The sequence below is a fragment of the Salvia splendens genome, chromosome 14 (assembly GCF_004379255.2).
Source record: "Salvia splendens isolate huo1 chromosome 14, SspV2, whole genome shotgun sequence".
Lineage (NCBI taxonomy): Eukaryota > Viridiplantae > Streptophyta > Magnoliopsida > Lamiales > Lamiaceae > Salvia > Salvia splendens.
The window spans coordinates 3,620,870-3,646,808 of NC_056045.1; the positions used below are offsets into that span (position 1 = coordinate 3,620,870).

The 25,939-nt window shown below is 39.3% G+C and overlaps 1 protein-coding gene and 1 pseudogene across 1 annotated transcript; both read right to left on the minus strand.

The window, feature by feature from the left end:
• Positions 1-1,591: 1,591 nt before the first annotated feature.
• On the minus strand, positions 1,592-2,713 carry LOC121764959 (carnosic acid synthase-like). Its single transcript, XM_042160991.1, has 2 exons — positions 2,018-2,713; positions 1,592-1,951 (listed from the first exon to the last, which is right to left on the minus strand). Coding segments are annotated over exons 1-2 (690 nt in total). The 5' UTR covers positions 2,707-2,713; the 3' UTR covers positions 1,592-1,950.
• Positions 2,714-5,324: 2,611 nt separating this feature from the next.
• On the minus strand, positions 5,325-23,385 carry LOC121765690 (annotated as a pseudogene).
• Between the last annotated feature and the right edge of the window lie 2,554 nt (positions 23,386-25,939).

Consider the following 25,939-nt stretch of genomic DNA (forward strand, 5'->3'; position numbering starts at 1 on the left):
ATTTTAATTTTACATAACTCTATGATTTTAAATTATGTTCTTCACAATGTATATATCAAATTAAAGGTAAATTTACGAGGATATTGAATTTATTTTTAACTGAAAAGAGAAATTTGATGTTGTTTTCATCAATATGGATATTATATCGAATTGAAAATGCCATTGAATTTTGCTTTTAATCAGAAAAAAAAGATAACAATATTATCTTCATCAATAATGATTTGTAACAAATTGAAAATAATGTTGCCTTTCATTACAGTAAACATTATTTTTCATTATTAATAATAAATTTGCATGTGAAAATTATAGAAATCTAGATACAATGGATCCTCCATTTCACGATTAATAGTTACTACACTAAAATTATTATTGACGAAGATCAACAGTATGGTAGGGTGGATCCTACTATACTCCAAATTACATCTTTCATACAAACTACAAATTAAAATCTGGACTATTATTAGATTTAAAAATTTGATATCAACAGTTGACGTTGTGTTGTTATTTTATTAATGTTTTTTGTCATCTGTTGACATCAAATCTGAAATCCAATAGTCCTTATTTTAGTTTGTAATTTATAGGAAAAATATAGTTTACGGTTGATTATACATTTATAGTAGGGTTTTGTGAATCTAGCTCTTATAACAAAACTAAGGCGAAGGGCATGTTTGCATTCCTATAAATGGCAAGAAACGACTTCAAATCTGGATAAAACATAGGGTTTGCCTTTTATTGAACTAATTATCCGCGTCCCATGGTATGAGTGTCGGCCCGCACTATTCACTTAGAAATTAACACAATTCAATTCTTGCAAAAGTCATCGGATTCCATTTCTTCATAGGAGAATGGACCAAGAAATAAAAGCAAAATTTTATACCTCTCTTTTTCAGAAATATTGTTAATTTGGTTAAAAAAAGTGAATGCCATTTTTGTCATTTAAGATCATATCTGAAAAATGGCATGTATGTGGTTGAGGTAGAAAAAAAATATAACTTCAGGAATGGCAAACTCATCAAGTTATAATTTGTACAATAAACAATCATTGTATTCAATTCAAATTTCATTTCTTAAGTTTAGGATCTGGGTAAGGCAAACATGCCCTAAATGTGGTCCATTAGATCAAAAATCGAATGGTGTAGATCTTATTTATTCCTTGTTCATTTTATATATACAAAAGGGCAAAAGAGGTCAATTTTACGGCTGATGGAAAATGCACACATTTTTTATATTATACGCATTACCCTTAGCTCATTATATACGTTAAATTTGAAAACACACATGCAATGAAGATCATTATATCATACTAGGTCGTTATTTTTATATACAAATGATATCTTTTTGGGACAAATTGAGATTTATCCTCATAAAATTACCTGTTAGGATGAACAATTTGAGAGTTTATGATGAACATGTTTAATTTGATAAATTTAATAAGGTTCAAAAACCCGTATTACAATGGTATTTTACTTTATATTTTTATATTTATTGAGCAGCACGTACAAAACTAATTGATACAAGTCTTAAAAACCATCAAACTTGATAAGGGGGATTTTTTTTTTGCAGCACTAGTCCAAACACATCTTCTCTTTGTCGTAGTTTGGATTCAACTCCTCCTTCAAGCTCCCAATTAAAGTTATGACACAACGTTGCCACCATGCAAAATAGCATGCGACTAGCTAGTGGCATGCCTGGGCAAATTCTTCTCCCTGATCCAAATGGAATCAATTCGAAATGTTGGCCCTCGATTGAAATGCCCAACCGGATGACATCGGAACACTTCATTGATTGTGGCTTGCAAGTATGGGAGTTTGGAGATGTGGGATCCTTCCACAGTGCTTTTATCTCCAAGAACACTCTTACGTTCAGCTTTGAGATTTGCCATTTTATCAGGGTTGAGTAGTAATTCCACCATTGCCCATTCTGTTGTGTCGGCTCCTGCAATAATTATGTCCTAAGGTAAAGTAAACTAGTTAGAATGGCATGCAATGGAATTATACCAAAAATATGGAGTACCTACTATTTAGGAGGGACAATTCTTAATTGTGTATAAACGTAACGCCATTTCATGAAAATACTCCTAGTGATACCATTCACATGCTCCTTGAGCTCCATATTCGCGGCCGAATCGGTGAGGTTAATCGAGAAGAGAGTCGAGAACACCAGGTCCGTCATGGTGGTGAACGTCGCCTCCCCGACGTTCATCACCTGGCCCCGCTCGCTGAACCCGCGCACGTGCTCAGTGAGCTTCCTCAGCGTCTCCTGGCGCTGCCCCTCCGTTTTCTGAAGTGCCTGGTTAGAGAAGAGCTGCTCCCGCCCGACCCGGCGGAATTTTTTCCACCCCGCCGAGTCAGTTGCCATGGTGTTCCACGAGGCCTTGTCGAAGCCGTGGATGCGGACTGCGTCCGGGATGGACCGGTTCGAGAAGGCGTGGCCGCGCTTGTGGAGAATCTCCGCGGCCATGTCCGGGGACGAGGCGACGACGGCGAGCTGGGAGCCGAGGCGGAGGGACATGAGCGGGCCGTGGGTTTTGGCGAGCTCGGTCAAGGACTTGTGGGGCTCCGCGCTGAGTTGGAAGATGTTGCCGACTATCGGTAGGGGACGGGGTCCCGGAGGGAGCTTGGCACCGGGGCCTCGCCGCCGCCGTGAGAGGGCAACGCTAGCCCATAGTGCTATCAAGGCAACGATAAGGAGAACAAGATCGTTCATATTTGGTTTTTTTTTGTGTTGTAAAAAAGTGGATGGATATCTTCGTTTATTGATACAATTCACAATTTAGTCATGTTGATAGTAAAATACAACATACCCAACTAGCTACGCTGCTTGGGACCGAAGACTTTTCATATAAAAAGTAAATTTTGTGCAATTTGTCCACTGTTAAAATGGAGTTTCAAATTCAGATTTTTTTAAATTGTTTATTATGTGTCATATTTGGTATTAGCATTACAAACATATTACATGGATATCATAAAAGTATCCTTGTGTCAACAAAAAATAATCATCCATAATAAAGTACACATATTTTAATGTAAAACTGATATTACGAGAAAGAGCTAAAAAGAAACGCTGGTGAAATTAGTCAGTGACTAAACCAGAATTTATGTTAAGCCGGGGCTGAATTATTTTTTCAAAAAAATATTAAAAATTTTAATTTTACATGTAATGCCTGAACAACTTTTACAACTCACTAAATGATAGGAGTAATTGTTTTCAACGGGTAGGTAGCCATGTTTTGAAATCGCTAAAGAATAGTCTTGTTTCTAATTTTTTGGAAAATTTCTCTCGGTGTAAACAATTAAGATATCATGTATCCATTGTCTCCTAATAGTATATTACTTTCGCAACAAATCTGTTTAAATAAGTTTTATTGAAAAAAATACTCTCAAACATGGCAAGGTGCAAGACACATAGTGTCTAATGAAGAGCTTAATCGATTTTGGAACTCCAGGCGTGATTATTCGTTTGGGAATTGGGCTAATGAAGCCTAGGGCATCATTAATTAGTTTAGTTTAATATAGCCCAAAATGCCAAAAATAAATAGCAGCCCAACAATAATATAAATGGACCAAAACAAATAAGCCATATTCTTTATCCTCTCATTCCTAATTCAATTTTCGATTTCAGTGAACAGCGGCTGCGGCGGTAACTCTGGAGTCTGGAGACTACGGTTGGAGTTAAGAGGCTCGTTCTGGGGCGGAGACTGGCCGGAGTTGGGCAGTATAAGGAGGGGTCGAGGGCTTGTCCCGTGTGGTTCCTTAGGTGGAATTAGTGCTACTGGATTGTGCGATTTATTTTTTAAAATAAAGAGTTTCTATTTTTAGGAAATAGATCAAAAGTAAATAATTTCTATTTTAAGAAATCGAATGAAGTATATAATTTTTTTTTGTGAATTGAAATAGAGAAAGTGTCACATTTAATTTTTGGATATTACTCTGAATGATACCTTTCTTAAAATAGAAACATTTTATTTGTCTCATTATACTAATGTATAACGACCAACGAATAGATAATTTGTCTCAGTATAACAAATTATTTTGATAAAAAAAATGCAGTATTAATCATAAGTAGATTATTGTACATTATTGAGTTGTGATCTATACAAAAATTTAATCTTAATACAAAACGCAGAACCAAATATAGGGAGGCCATTTTTAGGTTATTGTTAGTTTGTTTTTAGATCATTTTAGTAAGGATAACATCAAATGATCTAAAAATGACTTCAAAACTGGATTTTATAAAATGAAATAAAACTGATTAATAATGTCATTTCATGTTTTTGGTTAACCATTGATCATCATATTGGCAAATCTCATGGTCAGGATTCAGGATTCAGCCTTTGTTTTGTAGTGGGATCAGTTTGTGTTTTGATCACTTTCCTTGCGTTATTACTATAAGTGCTTCCCATCACACAAGATTTTTAAGCAAATACAGTACTCCATCCATCCCTCGTAGAGGCATTTATGTTCGGCACGAAATTTAAGAAAAAATGATTTAAGTAAAAGAAGAATAAAGTAGAAAGGAAAAATGTAGAGAGATGAAGAGAGTAAAATATTTTTTGTCAAAAAAAATTACTCATCTATAGTGAGACAACCAAAAAAGGAATACGAAACTACAGATGGACGGATGGAGTATATATTAATAGTAGCAACAATAAAGTAATAATTCTAATTGAAATAGACAATATCTTATACTATTCCCTACATCTCACTCTAGATGTCACATTTTTTGGATATCTCACTCTAAATTACATACTCCCTTCGTTCACAAAAAATAGTTTCATCTTGTCATTTTGAGATGTCCACAAAAAATAGTCACGTTTTAAAAAATAGAAAGGTTATCTCTCATATTTTTTCCACTTTTTCTTCTCTCTCTCATACTTTGTCAATTAATTATTAAAATTCGTGTCGTCCATAAATGAGACTATTTTTTTTGGATGGAGTGAAGATTTTTTAAAATAGAAACATAATTTTCTCTACTTTATTATCTTTACTCTATTCTCTCTCCACTTAACTAACAAATCAACACTACATAAAATCGTATATCGATTAAGAAATATTTTAGTTAGAGTGGGATGGAGTAATAATAATTATTATAATAATAATAATAATAATAAAATAAAAAAAATCAAGAGAATGGTGTAAGTTTTACTTTATTAGTTGTATTGGAAAGAAGATCTCAATCAAAGGCAAGAATCAAGGAATGATTAAGGAAAAGCAAATGAAGATAAAATGAAGCAAAACTTATGTTCAATGATGTTTGGCACAACTTGCGAGCTTCATGTAATGATAGTGATTTATATAATGACAAGGAAACCTTACAATAGTGTTTCACATTTTATTCGTACATTTATTCAGCAACACGAATTCAAAATCCATCAAAGCTTGATGGGTTTAGGTTTGGCCGTAAGGGAGAGTTTCTTTTGCAGCGATAGTCCAAACACATCTTCTCTCTGGATTACTTTGGATTCAAACCCTCCTGGAAGCTCCCAGTCAAAGTTATGACACAATGTGGCCACCAAGCAGAACAACATACGACTAGCTAGTGGCAAGCCAGGGCAAATTCTTATCCCCGATCCAAATGGAATTAGCTGGAAATGTTGGCCCTCGAAATCTATACCTGTACCCAAAAACCTTTCAGGCTCAAACATCTCGGGATTCTTCCATATCTTGGGATCTTTAGTAATTGCCCAAAAGTTCACAACCATTTACCCGTGTTTCCTCTCTCGCTTCACGTGGACCTACTAGGGGTGAGGGAGGGACGCTTCATTCACTGTGGCTTCCAAGTATGGGAGTTTGGAGATGTCTGATGCTTCCGCCATGCTTTTATCTCCAAGAACACTCCGCTTTCACCTTTGCCATTTTGTCGGGATGGAGTAGTAGTTCTACCTGTAAAAATCATGGATTAAATATGCCCGGTCAATGGATTTTGACCAAATAATAAATGTGACGAGACATTTAATTTTGTGAAATTAAATGACATAGCGTCGATCTACATTTTACGTAGATAAATGTAGTATATTCACTTTCTCAAATCCGATTTCCGGTGAGTGAGAAATAGTGGATTAAAGTTGGGCATAATTAGCTTTTAATTAAAGCTTGGTGTTGGAGCTTAGGGAATAATTAACTAGTGTTAATTATCCCACATTGGAGGATTAACACATCTTTTAATGTGTATAAATTAAGTGACTTTATGTTACGTAATAATTATAGTGGACCAAGATGGGTGAAAGAGCCCACACGCGCGCACAAGCGAGCGCCGCCTCCGCCGCCCGCCCGAGCCCGATCCCGATCTTGGACTTGGACTTGGATCTTGGCAATTGGTCTTTGGGTGGTCTTTGGGCATGGGGCTTGGCCCAAACTATTCTTTTTAGACCACCGCCGAGTCAGCAATCCAAGTGGCTTGACACGTCGTCAAGCGAGGCACAGTCACGGCTGCCACGTGAGAAATCCACACTCTCCAGCCACACGCCTGTAACCGACGTCGGTTACGAATTGCCATGATGAGCCTTCAATGGCTGGTTGACCCTGCATGGTGGCTTGGCCTATAAATAGGCTAGCCATACCACTGCATTAGGACACACATACAAGCATTCTCTGCATTAGCTCTCTCCCTCTTTCTGCATTGTCCTTCTGTCGAAGCTCTGCCCTCTCCTTCATCCCGTTCGTCGGAGCTCTACTGATTGCGGTGCTGCATCAATAGAGACGTAGCCGTTTTACCTTTGGGGACGACACGCCAAACCGAAGAGCACTACCGGGGCGTATCTCGTCTTGCGGGAAGAGACCTCCTAAACTGAACTAAAACTTTCGAAACTACCGGGGCGTATCTCGTCTCCGGGGCGTATCTCGTCTTGCGGGGCGTATCTCATCTCCGGGGCGTATCTCGTCTTGCGGGAAGAGACCTCCTAAACTGAAACCCCTTCGGGGCGTCCACTGGTTCCACCTTTGGTGGTTCGGTTGGTTCCACTTTTAGTGGTTCCTTCGGATCCTTTAATAGATCGAGTGTTGGTGCCTTCGGGCTCAATACTGGTGTTGGATCTTCCGGGATCAACACGAATGTGGGGGGCACTATGCCCAACACGAACATGGGGGGCTCTATGCCCAACCAAGTTGTTGGCTCCTTCGGGGGCAACGAAATTGGTTCCTTCTAAGGACCAACTGCGGCACCTTTGGCACCAAGAATGATGCCACCTGCCGAGAAACCACCCAAGTTTGGAGGATCAGACTTCAAGATGTGGTATCAAAAGATGTTGTTCTGAAGGGAGGAAGATCAACATGGGGAATCAAGCATCGTCCGAAGTCCTCGGCGTTGGTAACGTGGTTCTCATGATGACGTCTGGCGTCACAATCACTTTGAAGGTTGTGCTGCATGTCCCGGACATCCGCAAGAACCTAGTGTCAGGATCAATACTAGTTAATAAGGGGTTAAACTTGTATTTGAGTCTGATAGGTTTACTTTGTATAAGTTTGGAAAATCCCTTCGGAAAAGGTTATGTAACCGATGGGCTTTTCAAGCTTAGTGTGGCAACTCGCAGTGTTGCAAAGCCTTTGGCTAATAAAAATAAAGCATCTACTTCCTCTTACTTGACTGAGTGTTCAAATTTGTGGCATTGTAGATTGGGACATGTAAATTCTAAAGCCATTAAAAGATTAGTAAATTTAGATTTACTAAAGGCTAATGAATTGGATATTCAAGATAAATGTGAAATTTGTCTTGAAGCAAAAATGACTAAGTTGTCGTTTCATTCGGTTGAACGAAGCACAAAACCCCTTGAATTAATTCACACGGATGTATGTGATTTAAAGATGGTGCAAACAAGAGGTGGTAAAAAGTACTTTATCACTTTCATAGATGATTGCACAAGGTATTGCTACATTTATCTTTTAAGAAGTAAAGATGAAGCAATAGAAGCGTTCAAAAATTATAAGAACGAAGTTGAGAATCAACTTGGTTGTAAAATCAAAACGATTCGAAGCGATAGAGGAGGCGAATATGTAGCCCCGTTTGAGGAATTATGCAACGAAAGTGGTATAATCCATCAAACGACTGCACCATATTCACCACAATCTAATGGTGTTGCAGAACGCAAAAATCGAACTATAAAAGAGATGATGAATGCACTGCTTCTAACTTCAGGATTACCACATAACATGTGGGGGAAGCTGTTTTGACAGCCAACTATATCTTGAATAAGATCCCTCTCAAAGGAAAAGATGTCACTCCTTATGAGTTGTGGAAGGGAAGGAAGCCATCCTACAAATACCTTAAAGTGTGGGGGTGTTTGGCAAAGGTGATGGTTCCTCCGCCCAAAGAAGTTACAATCGGACCTAAGACGGTTGATTGCATCTTCATTGGATATGCACTTAACAGTAGTGCATATCGATTTGTTGTTCACAAGTCTGAAATATCGACTATCACAGTAGGAACAACAATTGAGTCGAGGAATGCTTTATTTCTCGAAAATACATTTCCTTGCAAAGACAAGGAAAAAGTCTCAACCAATTCTGAGACAAGAATTGAAGAAGCCACTAGTTCTAAACCAGTGGAAGAAGAAGCCACTAGTTCTAAATCAGCGGATGCGGAACCTGAATCGCGCAAGCGTGCAAGGCCCGATCCAAAAGATACAGTACTAAGACGTGGTAATAGAGTCAAAATACCAAAAACTTTTGGTCCTGACTACATTGCTTTCATGTTGGATGAAGAACCAACATCGATAAAAGTAGCCTTTGCTGGCCCAGACGGGCTGCATTGGAGAGAAGCTGTTCAAAGTGAAATTGATTCAATTTTGCTAAACCACACATGGGTGTTGGTTGATTTGCCCGAAGGTGCGAAACCTTTAGGATGCAAAAGAAAGTTTAAGGCCGATGGAACAGTTGATAAGTATAAAGCCCGATTAGTAGTAAAGGGTTTTAAACAAAAGGAAGGACATGACTTCTTCGATACCTATTCACCTGTAACAAGGATTACATCTATCCGGGTGCTTCTCGCTATTGCTGCATTGCACAATCTTGAGATTCATCAAATGGATGTAAAGACCGCGTTTCTGAATGGTGAACTAGAAGATGAAATCTATATGGAACAACCCGAAGGGTTTGTAGTACCTGGACAAGAGAAAAAGGTATGCAAGCTCGTAAAGTCCCTATATGGATTGAAACAAGCGCCATTGCAGTGGAACTTGAAGTTTGATAATGTGATGTTATCAAATGGGTTTAAAATCAACAAGTGCGACAAATGTGTCTACATCAAGAGCACTAATAACGGTCATGTTATAGTGTGTCTCTACGTTGATGATATGTTAATCTTGGGTAGCAACACTCAAGTAATTAACGATACAAAGGCCATGTTAAAGAGAAACTTTGATATGAAAGACATGGGTCTAGCCGATGTAATTCTTAGAATGAAGATTCTAAGAACGAATGATGGAATCATCTTAACACAATCACATTATGTTGAGAAGATATTGAATAAATTCAAAGCCTATGATGGCGCGCCGGTTAAGACTCCAATTGAACTCGACGTTCACTTGAGCAAGAACAAAGGCGAGCCCGTTGCACAAGAAGAGTATGCACGGGTCATCGGGTGCATTATGTACTTGACTAATTGCACTCGACCTGACATTGCTTGTGCCGTGAACAAGTTGAGTCGTTACACGAGCAATCCAAGCAAAGAGCATTGGAGAGCTCTTGTGAGGGTTTTGAGATATTTAAAACATACTCAAAATCTTGGGCTACACTTCTCGAGATACCCCCCGGTACTTGAAGGGTACTGTGATGCCAATTGGATATCCGATAATAGAGACTCACTTTCAACAAGTGGATACGTCTTTACTATTGGGGGAGGTGCTGTATCGTGGAAATCCACAAAACAGACATGTGTAGCCCGATCAACAATGGAATCGGAGTTCATTGCCTTAGATAAGGCGGGTGAGGAAGCCTAGTGGCTTAAGAACTTCCTTGAAGATATTCCATGTTGGTCTAAGCCAGTGCCACCAGTGCTAATCCACTGCGATAGCCAAGCGGCTATTGGAAGGGCAAACAATGGTTTCTATAACGGTAAGTCTCGACATATACGTCGACAACATAACACCGTGAGACATTTGATCACAACTGGCGTGATTACAATTGACTATGTGAAGTCAATAGATAATCTAGCGGATCCGCTAACCAAAGGGTTAAACCGTGATCAAATGAATAAGTTGCTAGAGGGAATGGGTTTGAAATCCACAAACTAAAGAATTATCATAGCGGTAACCCAACCATGATGACTGGAGATCCCAAGAACTTGGTTCAAAGGGACAACTAAGCTATGAGAGTTCATGAGAAACACTCAACTATATCTATTCCCTAGAGAGCAATAGAGTGTTGGAGAACTTGCCGAGTGGTAAAGGCCAAGTCTATGACTTCTAATGGTTCTTAAGAAACTCAAAGAGATGGAGTTCTCAAAGAGACCAAGTATGGCAAGGTACTTGACTAAGAATCACCTATGTAAGTGTGAAGTGTGGTCTCTTCATAAAACACACTTATGAATCCAAAGTGGTGTCCAAGACCGCAATGGACACAAAACGTGAGAACGGATGAGGTTGAGGTGTTTAAGCGTTAACATCATTGTCTCGGTGCACGCCGTGGGGAATTAGTTCAAAGCATCGCGCTACGCCGCCTGTGTATCCGATGGTGTCGACTATGGAGGGTTCAAAGTCAACAACTACCTATCCTTATGCTTATATACCTCTCGATGGTTGAGCTTGTGTCTGCATGCATATGCATTTGGCTATTTCCACTCATGTGGGGGATTGTAAAAATCATGGATTAAATATGCCCGGTCAATGGATTTTGACCAAATAATAAATGTGACGAGACATTTAATTTTGTGAAATTAAATGACATAGCGTCAATCTACATTTTACGTAGATAAATGTAGTATATTCACTTTCTCAAATCCGATTTCCGGTGAGTGAGAAATAGTGGATTAAAGTTGGGCATAATTAGCTTTTAATTAAAGCTTGGAGTTGGAGCTTAGGGAATAATTAACTAGTGTTAATTATCCCACATTGGAGGATTAACACATCTTTTAATGTTTATAAATTAAGTGACTTTATGTTACTTAATAATTATAGTGGACCAAGATGGGTGAAAGAGCCCACACGCGCGCACACGCGCGCGCCGCCGCCGCGGCCCGCCCGAGCCCGAGCCCGTTCCTGTGCCCGTGCACGTGCTCGCGCTCGCGGCCTCGGGCCTCGGGCCCGGGCCCGATCTTGATCTTGATCTTGGACTTGGACTTGGACTTGGATCTTGGCAATTGGTCTTTGGGTGGTGTTTGGGCTTGGGGCTTGGCCCAAACTATTCTTTTTAGACCACCGCCGAGTCAGCAATCCAAGTGGCTTGACACGTCGTCAAGCGAGGCACAGTCACGGCTGCCACTCATTATATCAAAGATTCAAATGTCATGTCCAATAAGAAATGCTTACTTACTTAGAGAATAATACTCACCACCAAGAGAAGACTGATTTCTTCTTTGGTCAAATCGTACTCAGCTCCATCCGCAAGGTCAAGAAGTGTGTCGAGAAAATCGTTCTTTTTGCGGTAGTCGGAGTCCATCCGTTCAAGCTTTCGCTTGTCGACTAAGTCGTCCACAAAATCCAACAGCTTCTTAAGATGATGCCCGATCTTCCGTCGAATCCCTTGCAGATCCAATGGCGCTAAGATCGGGAAAAAGTCAGAAATATTCGGAATCCCAATATATCTCGACAAGGCATTCACATTCGCCTTGAACTCCTTGGTCATGGTGGAATCCGGGGTGGTGTAGTCGGTGAGATGGACCGAGAAGAGGGTCGACAACACAAGGTCGGTCATGGTGGTGAACGTCGCCGCCCCTACGTTCATCACCTCGCCCCGCTCACTGAACCCCGCACGTGCTTGGCGAGCCTTCGCAACGCCTCCTGACGTTGTCCCTCCGTTTGATGAAGCGCCTGATGGATAAGCATTGGCGTTATCAAAAAAAATCATCAAGTAACATGGAACGAAGGGGATATTATAAAAAAAAATAAACCTAATCAAATTGAACCCCTAATAATTACTTTCTTCATCATTAGGAACAGTTTTTTGTTTATTTTGACCCGTCCACCAAACATTTTCTATATTTATTTATTTTAATTTCCTTTTTCTAATATGGTGGGCTTCATTTTTCAACTAACAAAACTTTAATCATTTTTTTTAATTTCTTTTAATTTACCAATTATGCAGTAAAATTCATATCGTCTAACAAACTGGTATAAAATAAATAAATATATCCGTATTACCTCGTTAGAAAAGAGCTTCTCTTTCCCCATTTTCCGGAATCGTTTCCACGGGGCGGAGTCAGTGGGCATCATGGTCCACAAGGCCTTGTTGAAGCCGTAGACGTTGACTGCGGCGGGGAGGGAGCGGCTGGAGAAGGTGTGGCCTTGCTTGTGTAGTACCTCCATCGCGACCTCGGGCAAGGAGACGACGACAACAAGTTGAGTCCCGAAGCGGAGGGACATCAAGGGGCCGTAGGTTTTGGCGAGATCGGCTAAGGACTTAAGAGGGTTCCCGCGGAGTTGGAAGATATTTCCGACTATCGGGAGGGGACTGGGCCACGGAGGCAAATTGTCGCCGCGGCCTCGCCGCGAGAGTAAACCTAAAGCCCATGCTGCTATGAAGGCTAAGGAAAAAACTAGGTGTTGGTTTCTGGGATTACAAGAGATAACAGTATGGCGTAATACAACCCAAAAGAAAGAAAAGGAGAAACTAAACTAATGAAATTACAATAGAAATCGAAACAACTAAACCAGTATGATAGCCGAGTCGAGGAGGCCTCTTCCCGCAAGACGAGATACGCCCCAGTAGTGCTCTCGGTTTGGCGTGTCGTCCCCAAAGGTAAAACGGCTACGTCTCTTTTAATGCAGCACCGCAATCAGCAGAGCTCCGGCGAACTGGATGGAGGAGAGGGCAGAGCTTCGACAGAAAAACTATGCAGAGAGAGGGAGAGAGCTTATGCTTGTGAATTGTGTGTAGAATGCAGTGGAATGGCTAGTCTATTTATAGGCCAAGCTACCATGCAGGGTCAACCAAGCCATGAAGGCTCATCATGGCAGATTCGTAACCGCCGGCGGTTACGAGCGTGTGCCTTTAGCGTGTGGATTTCTTATGTGGCAGTCGTGACTGTGCCTCGCTTGACGACGTGTCAAGCCACTTGGACTGCTGACTCGGCGGTGGTCTAAAAAGATTAGTTTGGGCCAAGCACCAAGCCCAAAGACCACCCAAAGACCAATTGCCAAGTCCAAGTCCAAGATCAAGATCAAGATCGGGCCCGCGGCCTGCGAGCGCGAGCACGGGCATGGGCTCGGGGGCGGGCGGGGCGGCGGCAGCGCGCGCGTGTGCGCGCGGGTGGGCTCTTTCACCCATCTTGGTCCACTATAATTATTAAGTAACATAAAGGCACTTAATTTAAGCACATTAAAAGATGTGGTAATCCTCCAATGTGGGATAATTAACACTAGTTAATTATTCCCTAAGCTCCAACTTTAATCCACTATTTCTCACTCACCGGAAATCGGATTTGAGAAAGTGAATATACTACATTTATCTACGTAAAAGGTAGATCGACGCTATGTCATTTAATTTCACAAAATTAAATGTCTCGTCACATTTATTATTTGGTCAAAATCCATTGACCGGGCATAATTAATCCATGATTTTTACACTAGGAACAAAGATGCCACCATTTTTGGTTGACTTTGTGGTGTTGTGTGACATATGTATTTGTTCTCTATTTATTGATAAACAAATTATAAACGGGTCAAACATAGAGCACTTTTTTTAATAGCGACAATGGACGAATATTTCTCAGTCTTTGACTATATTAATTGATTACATGTATATTCATTATCAATGAATACATCATCATACTGCTTATAACTTCAAAGTTCAAAATCAATGAAAGGGTTGAATTTTCCATATATTATCAAATCCTGACTAAGTAACCATATATTGAAAGCTTATGATCGGATAAATTACAGTCATTTTACAGTGACAAAATTATTAAATCTTATGATCACACTAAGGAAAAAATTTCTTGATTAATTCAAATCATATAGAATTTGATTGGTGTGGACACTCTGGATATGTTACAAATAAATGGAGTATCCAAGAGAAAAAAAATCAAACACTATTAGATATGATTCGATTGATCATGATTACTTTCATCATTCTCTCTTTAATGCTTTGATGTCATAGAAACTAAAAGTGAAAATGGTATTTTGTGGAGATCCTAATAAAACTATACGTATACAGGAATGTGACGTTTCTTTAAAGATAATTACGTCTTCTACAAACAAGGTCACAATACGACACATCTTTAAAAATTTTAGACCACAAAATAACAAAGATAATTAATGATGAATTGTTGAATGGACAGAACAACTGAACAAGAACTCAATGAGAGTGTTTTATGATGTAGTATATATTTAAGAGTGACTTTTTAGAAAGTTGCATCAAAATAATGATGCGCAAAATAATCGTTGCATAGTCTGGTCATACAATTCATGAGAATATTTTACCATTAAGTCAAAAAAAACATTCTCACAAGAATATAGAAAAGTGGTAATAAGCCTTAATAAGTTAATACTCCCTATTTTGATCTCCAAAGTAGTGGTTTCAATTGAATAATTCAATCATTTCACAAGAAAGATAGAAAATTGTTTACACAAGTAGTAGAAATTTCTTACAGATGCTTTTTAAAGTTGTATGTTCCGCTGCATATTCCATGCACGACAACAAAAAAGACCCAACAAAAAATAGGTGGATATGTTATTATAAGCAATTTTATTATTTTGTATTTTCTAATTAGTTTATTAAAATAGTAGTACTATAATTTAATTACTTTTGAAATGACAATTTTTTGCATATAAGAGAAACAAGTATACAACCTAGCTATCCAGCCGTTGTATGGGACCGGAGACTTTTCATATGACTTTGCATCAATGTTTTAAAAACCGAACCGGACCGGCCAGTTCGACCGGTTCGGCCGCGAACCGGTAAGTGGTCCGGTCCGATTAGCCCTATAAAACCAGTGACATGTTTAACCGCCATGAACCGCCGAAACCGGCTGGCCGGACCGGTCTGACCGGGATCCGGAGACCGGTTTAAATGCTTTTCAAAAATTTTTTAAAAATTTCAGCCTTGATAGGAATCGAACTCAAGACCTCCCGGTGAACTTATTAACAATTTTATCACTACACCACAAGGACTTCTTGGTAATAACATGAACATAAGTTATTTTTATATGTTAAACACGAAATATTTTTTATATATAAACTAATAATTCGTGTTTAATAGCAAAGTAATTAGTAATACTAATTATGATATTTAATTATCATCCACTTTATTTATATATTGCTTACTACTGATAGTTTTATTATTATTTGTATAATACGTATATATATATATATATATATTATGAAGGTGTGATTAATTATACTTAAAGTTTACTACTATTTGATTATATACTAGGAGTATTTACTAAATATATGTTTTTAATTTATGTTTATTCATATACCTTTATGTATAATATTATTTTGCCACATTACTTTTTGAAAATAATACTATGAAATTATTTATTTTATACATAAATATTAAATTTTTTTTTACAATAACTTACTACTAGTATAATTTATATATTTAATTATATTTATTGATAAAAAAATTAATAAAATTATATTATTCACTAAACTTTTATAGGTGGAGGTGTAATGTTTTTGGGATATACTATTAGTATATTATATATTCTATCATTCACTTAATTAAAAATATTTGGTATATTATTTAATTATATATATACACATTTATAACAGTATAACGGTTCGACCAGTGATTAAACCGGTTGGACCGGTTGAACCATGAACCAGTGGCTTTGCCGGTTCACTCACTGGTCCGGTTTTTAAAACATTGCTTTGCATATTTCACTGATAAGTCAACCCAAGTTATTTGGTGTTTCACATTCAACTTGTTTGTAATTACACTCATCGTCCCAAAAAATTAATCAAAATTATATATGGCGCGGGATTTAATGTTCAATTGGTAAAGTAAGAGATAAATGAAGAAAAGGTAGTGAAAGTAATATTAGTGGATTGTGGAATCCACGTTATTAGTAGTTCAAAACTTGGACAGCCAAATATAGAAAAACTATGTCTATTTTGGGGGGACAAATGGAGTATCTATAAAAGGGATATCAGTCCCTAAAATCTCGAATTTGTGCTCGATTATGATATTTTGCACGAAGTTTAAAAGTGGTCTAAAATACACAAACTTTCACAACGTGCTAATTTTTCCCCAACCCGACCTGACTAGACTCTTCTCCAATCAAATTGAAACTGATGTGGCAGTCGGCATATCTACGTTTTCACGCCGGATTTTAACTAAAACGCCACCGTGTTTTAATAAAAAAATTTAAAAGTAAAAAAAGAAAGAAATTCACAACATTCTTCACTTCATCTCTCACACTCGTCGTCTTCTTCACCCCATCTCCGCTCATAGTCGACGTCATTTTATGTCTGCAACTTCTTACTGCCAATCCTTCACACCGACGACAAACGACGTCAGTTTCTGGCAGAAAAGAAGCATGCTTACATTTTTTAAAATTATGCGCGTCAAAAATATACATGTAGGATTAGTTGTGCCAAATAAGATTAAAAAATTAATCCACATCACCAGCCAGGTCGAACGATTGACCAGCCGAAAATAATTAGCACGATTTATGAAGTTATGTGATACTTAAAATCACATTTAGAATTCATGAAAAATGCTAGAATCAGGCCAAGATTCTATACATTCATCATTTTACATATTTGCTTGTATAATCGCCGTTCTCGTTATAAAATGTTACGTAAAGATAAAATTATAAATAATGAGTGGTCAATATGCCTGAACATATATATACAATTGTAAAGTATTGGTAAAAAACAATAAATCTCAATAGAAATTGTCTAATTTTTATTTAATCAATTGGTCGTGATTGGAGTATATAATGTATGTGCATAACTTGGACACAAATTATTTTTAACTTCCAACGTCCATTATACATAAATTTAATAAGTTGAGTGTGAAAATTTTTAATTAACAACCCCTAGTCAGTTTTGGCTACCTGTTTAAAAAAGGTAGTAGGTTTTTTGTTATAAGAGAGGAGAATTGAAAATTCAAAAATGCCGATAAGTGAGACATTCGAGTCAAATCAAATACTCCGCTGCTATCTTATTAAGAGCATCCACAACCGTGCTCTCGCCAGCGGCACGGTTGTGGGTCCGGGCCCACTTTTTCTGCCTGCTCTCTGACAAGAGCACAACAGAGACAGTTGTGCTCTTCCGCAATGACGAGCACAATTAATTTAAAATTCAATTAAACAAAAACATTTTCATAATACTAAAATTCATTAAAAAAACCTAAATAATATTACAAATGACAAATAAAATAAAAACGACATAATTAAAATCCTAAAAATTAAAAATTACATAATTAAAATACTAAAAATTAAAAAAACCACTACTCGTTGCCGAATTTCGCTCACATGTGTTTGATTAGGTCTTCTTGTAGCTGAATGTGGGTTCGGGTATCGCGCATTGTGTGTCTTGTCTCAATCCTCTGGCCAACCGTCGTATGCTTCGTAAGCGGCACGATGTTGTTCGTAGTATTCTTGTTCTTCGCGCTCCGCTTCCGCCATAAGATGGGTGAAATACATTTGAGGTTTTGAGTGAGGGATGAACGTATTGATAGTTTGTATGAGAATTATGAATGAGAGATGAATGAAAGATGATTTGATGTGATAAATGAATGATGAATGTGTGTATTTATAGATTATTTTGGGGGGGGAAATAAAAAAAATCAAAAAAATTCAGAAAAACGGACAAAAAAACGGCCATGTTTTGGGATTTGGAAAATTTTTTTTTTTTATTTTTTATCATTATTTAAAATTAAATAACGAATTTTAAATAAAAAAAATATTCAAAGGCAACGGCTATGCCGTTGCCCAATCGCGTGCCGCCACGTCACCTGCTCGCTGGCACGGCGCATCGAGCAGCGCCGTGCCAGCGGCGGCGAGCCTCGTCCTTGCCGTTGGCACGGACGGACGCGGGGCCGGCGTCCACCGTTGTGCATGCTTTAATTAATAGGAGTACTAACAAACACCAATTAGATACTCCATTTGATTTATTAATCTAATAATATTCAACTATCTGATAGTATAAAATTTCTTTTTAACTGATTTTATATAAAATAATATGAATCTCAATCATATTTGCGGTAGTTATATTATTCTCTAAAATTACTTCATATTTTAGTAATGCTCCTCAGGTCCCGCTTAAGCGAAATATTTCTTATTTGACACGAGATTTTGTATAATCATGTTTTGTAAGTTAAAGTGGAGAATGAAAAAATATGAGAGAAAATAAAATGGGGAAACTGATTGCATAAGTCCATATTTTAATTTATATTTTTACATATATTATATTGTTATAATATGATAGATATGTTGATAGATATGACATGAGTTTTAAGAAATGTAAAGAAAAGTGAGTTAAATAAGTTAATGGAATATGGATCTCATTTATATATAATATTAGTTTTTTAATAAAATGTGAGTGGAATAAGTTATTGGAATGTGAGATCAATTTACCATTTATGGTAAAAGTGAAATTGAACTCTTATTATGAGACGGACTGGAATAGCAAAATATATAGGATTCTTACTATGGAACTGAGAGTCTGAGAGAGTATATCACGTACTAAGACAAAAATAATTTCAAGGGAATTCTTTATTTGCGATTCTCATGTAATATTTTTAATATTGACTTAATTATTTTTGAAATGGCTCTATTTGAAAATTAAATAGATACCCTCGATTATGAGCAAGCTAATCAAGGTACAAAATTGATAGTATATGAAAATGACACAACCCTTGTTATAAGTATATGGCGGTTTCAATTCAACATTTAAAATAGTAGTAATAATATACTAATATATTATTATGTGGCGTTCATAATCATGCATCTCAATTATCATCGTTTAAATTATAAATAATTTCGTGGAACGGTGGAATCTTGAATATTGAAATTAACTACTCGTAAGTCAGTTTAGACGACTTTCATAGTATAACATTTGCCATGGAGATAACGAAAGAAATCTAAAAAATGAGGAGAAGTGAGACCCTCAACTGATCATAAGTGTAACTAATTTAGATTATTAAATTCGAAAATAAATTATCTAAGTTTATTCTCGATTTATATCACTTTTATTAAAACTCTATATCATTTTGAGGATATTTTTGTCATACAAAAAATTATTAGGCAGTTATGTAATAAATTAAAGTAATCACTTTCTCTATTAAAATTATTATCTCAAAACTTTAAATGTTACCTAACTCGATAAATTTAAATTATTTTTCACAACATATATATTTCAAATTAAAGATAATTTTATAAGAATTTTAAATAATAGTATAACATAACTACATAGTTTCACATGAAAAAAATTATCATTGTTGAAAAAAAATAATATATATAATATCATTTTTCCTCAAAGGTAGTAGCGTGCAAAATAATGTGAATTTTTTTTTTGGATGGTTAAATGAATATAAATTAAAGGTTATGCCATTGAGGACTCAAACCCGAGACTTTTGGCTTCGGACATTATTAACCTCTCTATCGCTTGGCCAACTCACACAAAGAATGTTTTAATTCTACACAATATCATTATTCTTGAAAAGCATCATTCCATCAAAAGCAAAATAATACTATAAATTTTAATCTAACAAAATATCATTATTGTTGAATATTAACATCATTTTTCTTTCATCGGAATATCATTTTATTAAAATATTCATTCCATCCAAAGCTAAACAGAATATCATTATTGTAATTGTAAAAGACTAACATCTTGGTCTTCATCATTTTATATCAAATTTAAAAAATGAACTACATACATAGTCCTTCCAATTTGATATTCGATAATTCGACCACTGGCAGTCCAAAAAAAAATATTATTATGAAAAAATCCTAGATTTTGTCGTGTTTACATATAAAGTGTTTTTTCATCTTTTCAAACTTTTTTAAGACAAAAAAGCCACAAATTCTTGATGTACATTTTTGTCCATTCAAAATTTCCACTGTAATGCAACTTATATCACCTCAATCTCATATTTTAAGCAATTGTTTTGATCAATGCACATTTTCCTCGATCTTTTGACGTATCATTGAAAATCCCTAGGTTTTGATGTATTTACATATAAAGTGATTTTTAATTTTTTTTTTCAAACTTTTTTAGGAAAAAAATGCCTCCAACCCTCTAGTAACGGCGTCAAAATCGCGACGCCGATTTTTCGCCGACGCCGGTTCTGACGCCGAACCATTGGAACCGGCGTCGGCGAAATTGGCATCAAAATCGGCGTGGCCATGCCGATTCGCGCGATGACGCCGGTTCCGATGCCGATCCTCACGGCGCCATTGTGGGTCCCGGATCGGCGTCAAACCGGCGTCAGATTTTATTATTTTTTTTTTTCTTTTGAAAACACTATATATACGCGCTTTGAACGTCATTTTCATTCGCACCACTTGTTTTAACGAGTACTCTCTCTCTACCTTACTTTCTGTTCAAGATCAATTTAAGAAATGAGTAATGCTGGTGGTAGTGGTGGGGATGCGGATGAGTACGAGCGTATGATGAACGAAGAGCTAGATGTCTATACGAGCCGTGAGGTTGATCGATGGATGCAGAGTTATATGCAGCCGGCGGCACCTCGCCCACGACCAGTTGTCCACCGTCGACAAGTGGTTGATCGTGATCATGAAGCTGCACATCAGCGCCTGTTCACAGATTACTTCGCAGAGGAGCCGCGTTTTAACGCCAACCATTTCAGGCGTCGTTTTAGGATGAGGCTGGACTTGTTTATGCGTATTGTTAACGCTTTGGCGCAGTGATATCTGTATTTCCGCTTCAGGCACGATGCGGCTGGCAGACCCGGCCACACCCCTATTCAAAAGTGCACTGCGGCAATCAGGCAGTTGGCCTACGGCACGGCGGCAGACATGTGGGACGAATACCTCCACATCGGTGAGACGACTGCCATCGAATGTATGAAGTATTTCTGTCAGGGCGTGATCGAAGTATTCGGTGATCAGTATCCGAAAGCCTACCCCCGAAGATTGCCGGAATCTGCTGCGGATGCACGGGGATCAGCATGGGTTCCCGGGAATGTTAGGCAGCATAGATTGTATGCATTGGGAGTGGAAGAACTGTCCTGCTGCCTGGAAGGGGTTCTACACGACCGGCTACCAGGGAAAGAATCCCACGATGATCCTCGAGGCCGTAGCTGATTACCGGCTGTGGATTTGGCATGCGTATTTTGGGATAGCCGGTTCGAACAACGACCTAAACGTCCTCAACTCGTCGCCCCTTTTCAACGAGCAGTACCAGGGCGTCGGTCCGGCCATCAGTTTTGTCGCCAACGGCAACCAGCATGATATGGGCTACTACTTGGCAGATGGGATATACCCTAGGTGGCCCGTCTTTGTGAAGACGATCCGGTGCGCATCAGATGCGAAGAAGGCCTACTTTGCGACGCGGCAGGAGTCGGCGTGAAAGGACGTGGAGCGCGCATTTGGTGTGCTTTAGGCTCGATGGGCTGCAGTTAAGGGACCAACGCATTTGTGACATGTCGACTGCATTGCTGATATAATGTACGTCTGTATTATCATGCACAACATGATTGTCGAAGATGAAGGTGTACAACTGACTGATTGGGCCAACGACGATAATGAAGCCGGTCCAAGCCACGGCGTCGCCACCGCCAACGTACGAGGTGGGGTACCTCACGATGAAGAAGCCCTCCTCCAAGCACATGCCGACATGCGTCAGACGGAGGCTCATATTCGACTCCAAAAGGATTTAGTTGAAGAGTTGTGGGCGCGGAGAATTGCAAGGCGTTAGTTTTTATGTAAATTTATGTAATTTTTTTAAATGTATTTTTTTAAAGTATTGTACTTTTTGAAATTTTAACATTATTATTCGAATTTTCCGTATTTGTCTCGTAAGTTAAATTCCGTATGTTGATACGAGTGTAAATTAAATTATATAATTGTTATTAGTGATGTGGATAGGTAGTGTGAAGGCTATGTGAGGGCTATTTGATGTCCAGTTGATGTGGCAAGCTGATGTGGCAGGATAAATTGTAGTGCTGATGATGTGGCAGTGTGAAGGCTATGTGAGGGCTATTTGACGTCCAGTCTTACTGGAGATGCTCTAAAGGCATTTTTGTCCATTCCAAATTACAAGCAGCCACATTCTGATACCCTATAACTTAGGTCACCTCAATCTCATATCACATAATAGAAAAAATGTTTGTCACTTTAGGCACTAAGAGCATGAATAACGCGGAGGGTCGGGCCGCAAATCACGAGTCCCAGCCCGTCCCGCACGTTGGAGGAGGAGGCGGCACGGCCTGGGCCGGTCCCCGTGCCGCGATCCCGGCCTGGTGCCTGTCCCGCGGCCCGGCCTGGGACAGCGTTATTCGGGGGACGGGCAGCATCCGCAAGTCCCGGCCCAGCGTTACACGCTTCTCGGGCCGGGCTGCAAGTCCAATTTATTTTTATTTTTTTTGATTTTGTGTCTATAAATACGAGCATTCCATTTGTGCATCAATCTTACGTGCATTCCATTTCAATCTCTATTATACCATTTATTTCAGCGTCAATGGATTGGTTCAACAGCGATGAACGTGAGATGGAGGAGTTCGTTAACTTGAACAATTGGTACATACCGGGGTCGCAACCATCGCAGCCACAGCCTAGTCCGGGAGTCGGTAGCAACGTCGACGTAACATCGCCGGTCAACACCGAAGAGTTCGAGCTCAGTGAGATGGAGCCCGCTCAAGAGCGGGGCAAGGAGAAGGTCGGCGATAAGGATGGGCCGAAGAAGTACGGTCCGCAAGAGACAATGTGGCTTGCGAGGAACTACATCGACGTCGCGGAGGATCCTATCATCGGCAACCAGCAGACCGGCAAGGCTTTCTGGGAGCGGATTGCTCAGAAGTATAACGCTGGCCGTCCTAAAGGGTCGATCGAGCGTAGCTACGTGAAGCTGCGCAAGCATTGGGGCCGGGTCCAGGCGGATATGAGCAAGTGGAACGGAAAGTGGGCCAACGTAGTCCGGATGTGGCCGAGCGGGCACAGTGAGGCGGACCTCGTCGAGAAGGAGAAGGATGCGTTCTTCACTGAAGGGAAGAAGGCGTTCAAGTACTTCGAGGTTTGGAAGCTCGTCGAGAAGAGCCCGAAGTACACCAGCGGTGTCGAGCCGGCGGCAACTGGGGCGGCGAAGAGAACCAAAGTTTCCATCTCCGGAAACTCGAAGGAGGTCCGGCGATCGACCTCAACGTTACGGACGACGACGTCTTCGGCTCCTCTCCTAGCATTCAGAGCCGCCCGACGGGAATAAAGGCGGCCAAGAGGAAAGCAAAGGGGAAGGCAACTGCGAGCAACTCCGCTATGGTGCCACCGCCGACCAATTCGTCTCTGGATAAGATGTCCGATACTTTGTCGGAGATGAGTATTACATGGCGGATGAGCCAGCTGACGGAGTTGACAGCGAGGGACACAACGAAGATGTCGGACGACGAGCTCGAGTTGCACCGTGAGATGATCGCCTACCTTCGAGCCCAAATGAAGAAGTAGTAGTCGTGGCCCGGGTTTCTAGTATTTTAAATTTGCTTCGTCTAGTAATGTAATGTTAATTTCTAATGAACAATGCATTTTCCCGGTTTCAATTGTTCAACGAATTGCGTTTATGAATTAAATATGTTGAAATTGTGAATAGTGTCATTTATTAGTTGAGGCCTGCAGGGTTAGAGCAGTTGGGGCCTGGGCCGCAATTGTAGAGGAATGGTGACGTGGAGGGGACTTGGGGCCGGAAATGGGGACGGGGTTATTCATGCCCTAAGGGCATCCTGCATCCACAATGGGACGCCCGATGCGTGCCATCGTCCGCGGGCGCCATCGTCCGCCCCATTGTGGGTGCCCGCCATCGCCCGCGCCCTACGCCCACTCCCGATGCATCGTCAGCGGTTGAAGCGCGGACGATGGCCTATCGTCCGCGCCATCGTCCGCACCATTGTGGGCTCGGAGGACGATGGGCGCCGACGATAGGCCATCTTCCGCTCCATCGGGCGCCCAATTGCGGGATCGGGGGACGATGGTCGCGGACGATGCCACGCGTTTTTGATTTTTTTTTTCTATTTAAACCTCGTTTCTCATTCACTTGTTCATACGAACATCTCGCCTCTCTCGTTTCTCTTCTCTCTCACACTTCTACCTATCTCACATACCAAAATGAACCACGACGATGACACCACTAGTTCTAGCTCATCAGAGTTGGGTAGTTCGCACTCGGAGACCTCGGCAGCCTTAGATGCAGCCGTTGAAGAGGCCATGGCGGAATGCTTACTCGAACTGCAGCGCGAGGAGGCGGCGGCGGCGGAGGCGGCGGAACAGATCCGCAGGCCTATTCGAAGTCGGACGTCTGTCCGACGCGACCACGCGGCAGCTCACCAACGTTGTGAGAGGGTCGGCTCGTCTTTGGTTCAAGGAAATCATCGCCGACGTCATGTATGCGTGCATTATCATGCACAACATGATAGTCGAGCATGAAGGTGGGAGCATCACCGAGTGGAACGATGATGACAGTGCATCTAGCTCGTCCAGCACGGCGACCGAGCCCCCCGCTAGAGGATTGTCGTCTGGCTTCGACGAGGTTCTAGCTAGATAGGCCTCAATGCGCAACCAACAAGACCATGCACAACTCATGAACGACATGATTGAAGAAGTGTGGGCCTGTAACCGCCGTCGTTGATTTTGCAGATTTTTTTTAATTCGTATTATAATGTATTAATTTTTATATATGAAATGAAATTTTTTTTCAATTTTTGTTATTTAAATATTCAAATAAAATAAAATGCGCAGGGCGCGTCTTAGGGTGCGCCTTAGGGCGCCCACTGTGGATGCCGTAAAATCAGTCAAAAGTAATTCAATATGCTTATTGCCTCAAAATTTTCCACATTTCCAACTATGCAGGCAGCGCGGTTCATCCTACTTCTACTTTTTTCATATTATACGGCCGTGTAATGGTCAAGAAATAACAATGCGAAAAATGTTCATGTCAAAACAATTGCTTAAAATCTGAGATCATATGACATTGGAGGTCTATAATTGGAATTGGAATTGGAATTGGAATTGGAATTGGATTGAAATCTTTAATTTTAAATTAAATTTTTATTATTATAAAATATTTGAATTTATTCTGAAGTGGATAATTGAAATTGTAAATACAAACACTACATATATTACACATTACCCACAAATTAAAAATAGAAAATGAAAATATAAGGTGGATATAAGAAAAAGTATCAAATGCGTAAGAAAACAAGGTAATATAATCAATTTTTAAACATTTATATATATAGAAAATTCGTATTTGACCTTTTTTTAGTTTGGAACCATTACAAACTTTTGTCCATCTTTTATTCAAGGACATATCTTTTCAAAGAGGAAAAAAAGAAAAAAATATGGATGAATGATTTGAATGAAAGATTACTACACATAAAATATGAAAAATAAGTGAAAAACAAAAAATATATCGACCTAACTAAGTTGAGTCGTATTTATTTTGGGATGTTCAACTAAGTCATTTCTTTTTTCGACAAGAGCAAAACATCTAATTACTCTTAATTTATTTCATTATTTACTTTACTCTCTCTTATATCTCCTACTTTATTACTCTCGTTTATTTATTTTATTTTCATTTAATTCATTCAACACATTTTATTAATCATCGTGTCCAAAAGTTTTGCCCCAACTTAATTGGGGTGGAGCAAGTAGGAGTATTACTTTTTTTGTT

Excerpts from the sequence above, each read along its gene's own strand:
- LOC121764959 (XM_042160991.1), bottom strand. The coding sequence starts at position 2,706 with ATGAACGATCTTGTTCTCCTTATCGTTGCCTTGATAGCACTATGGGCT.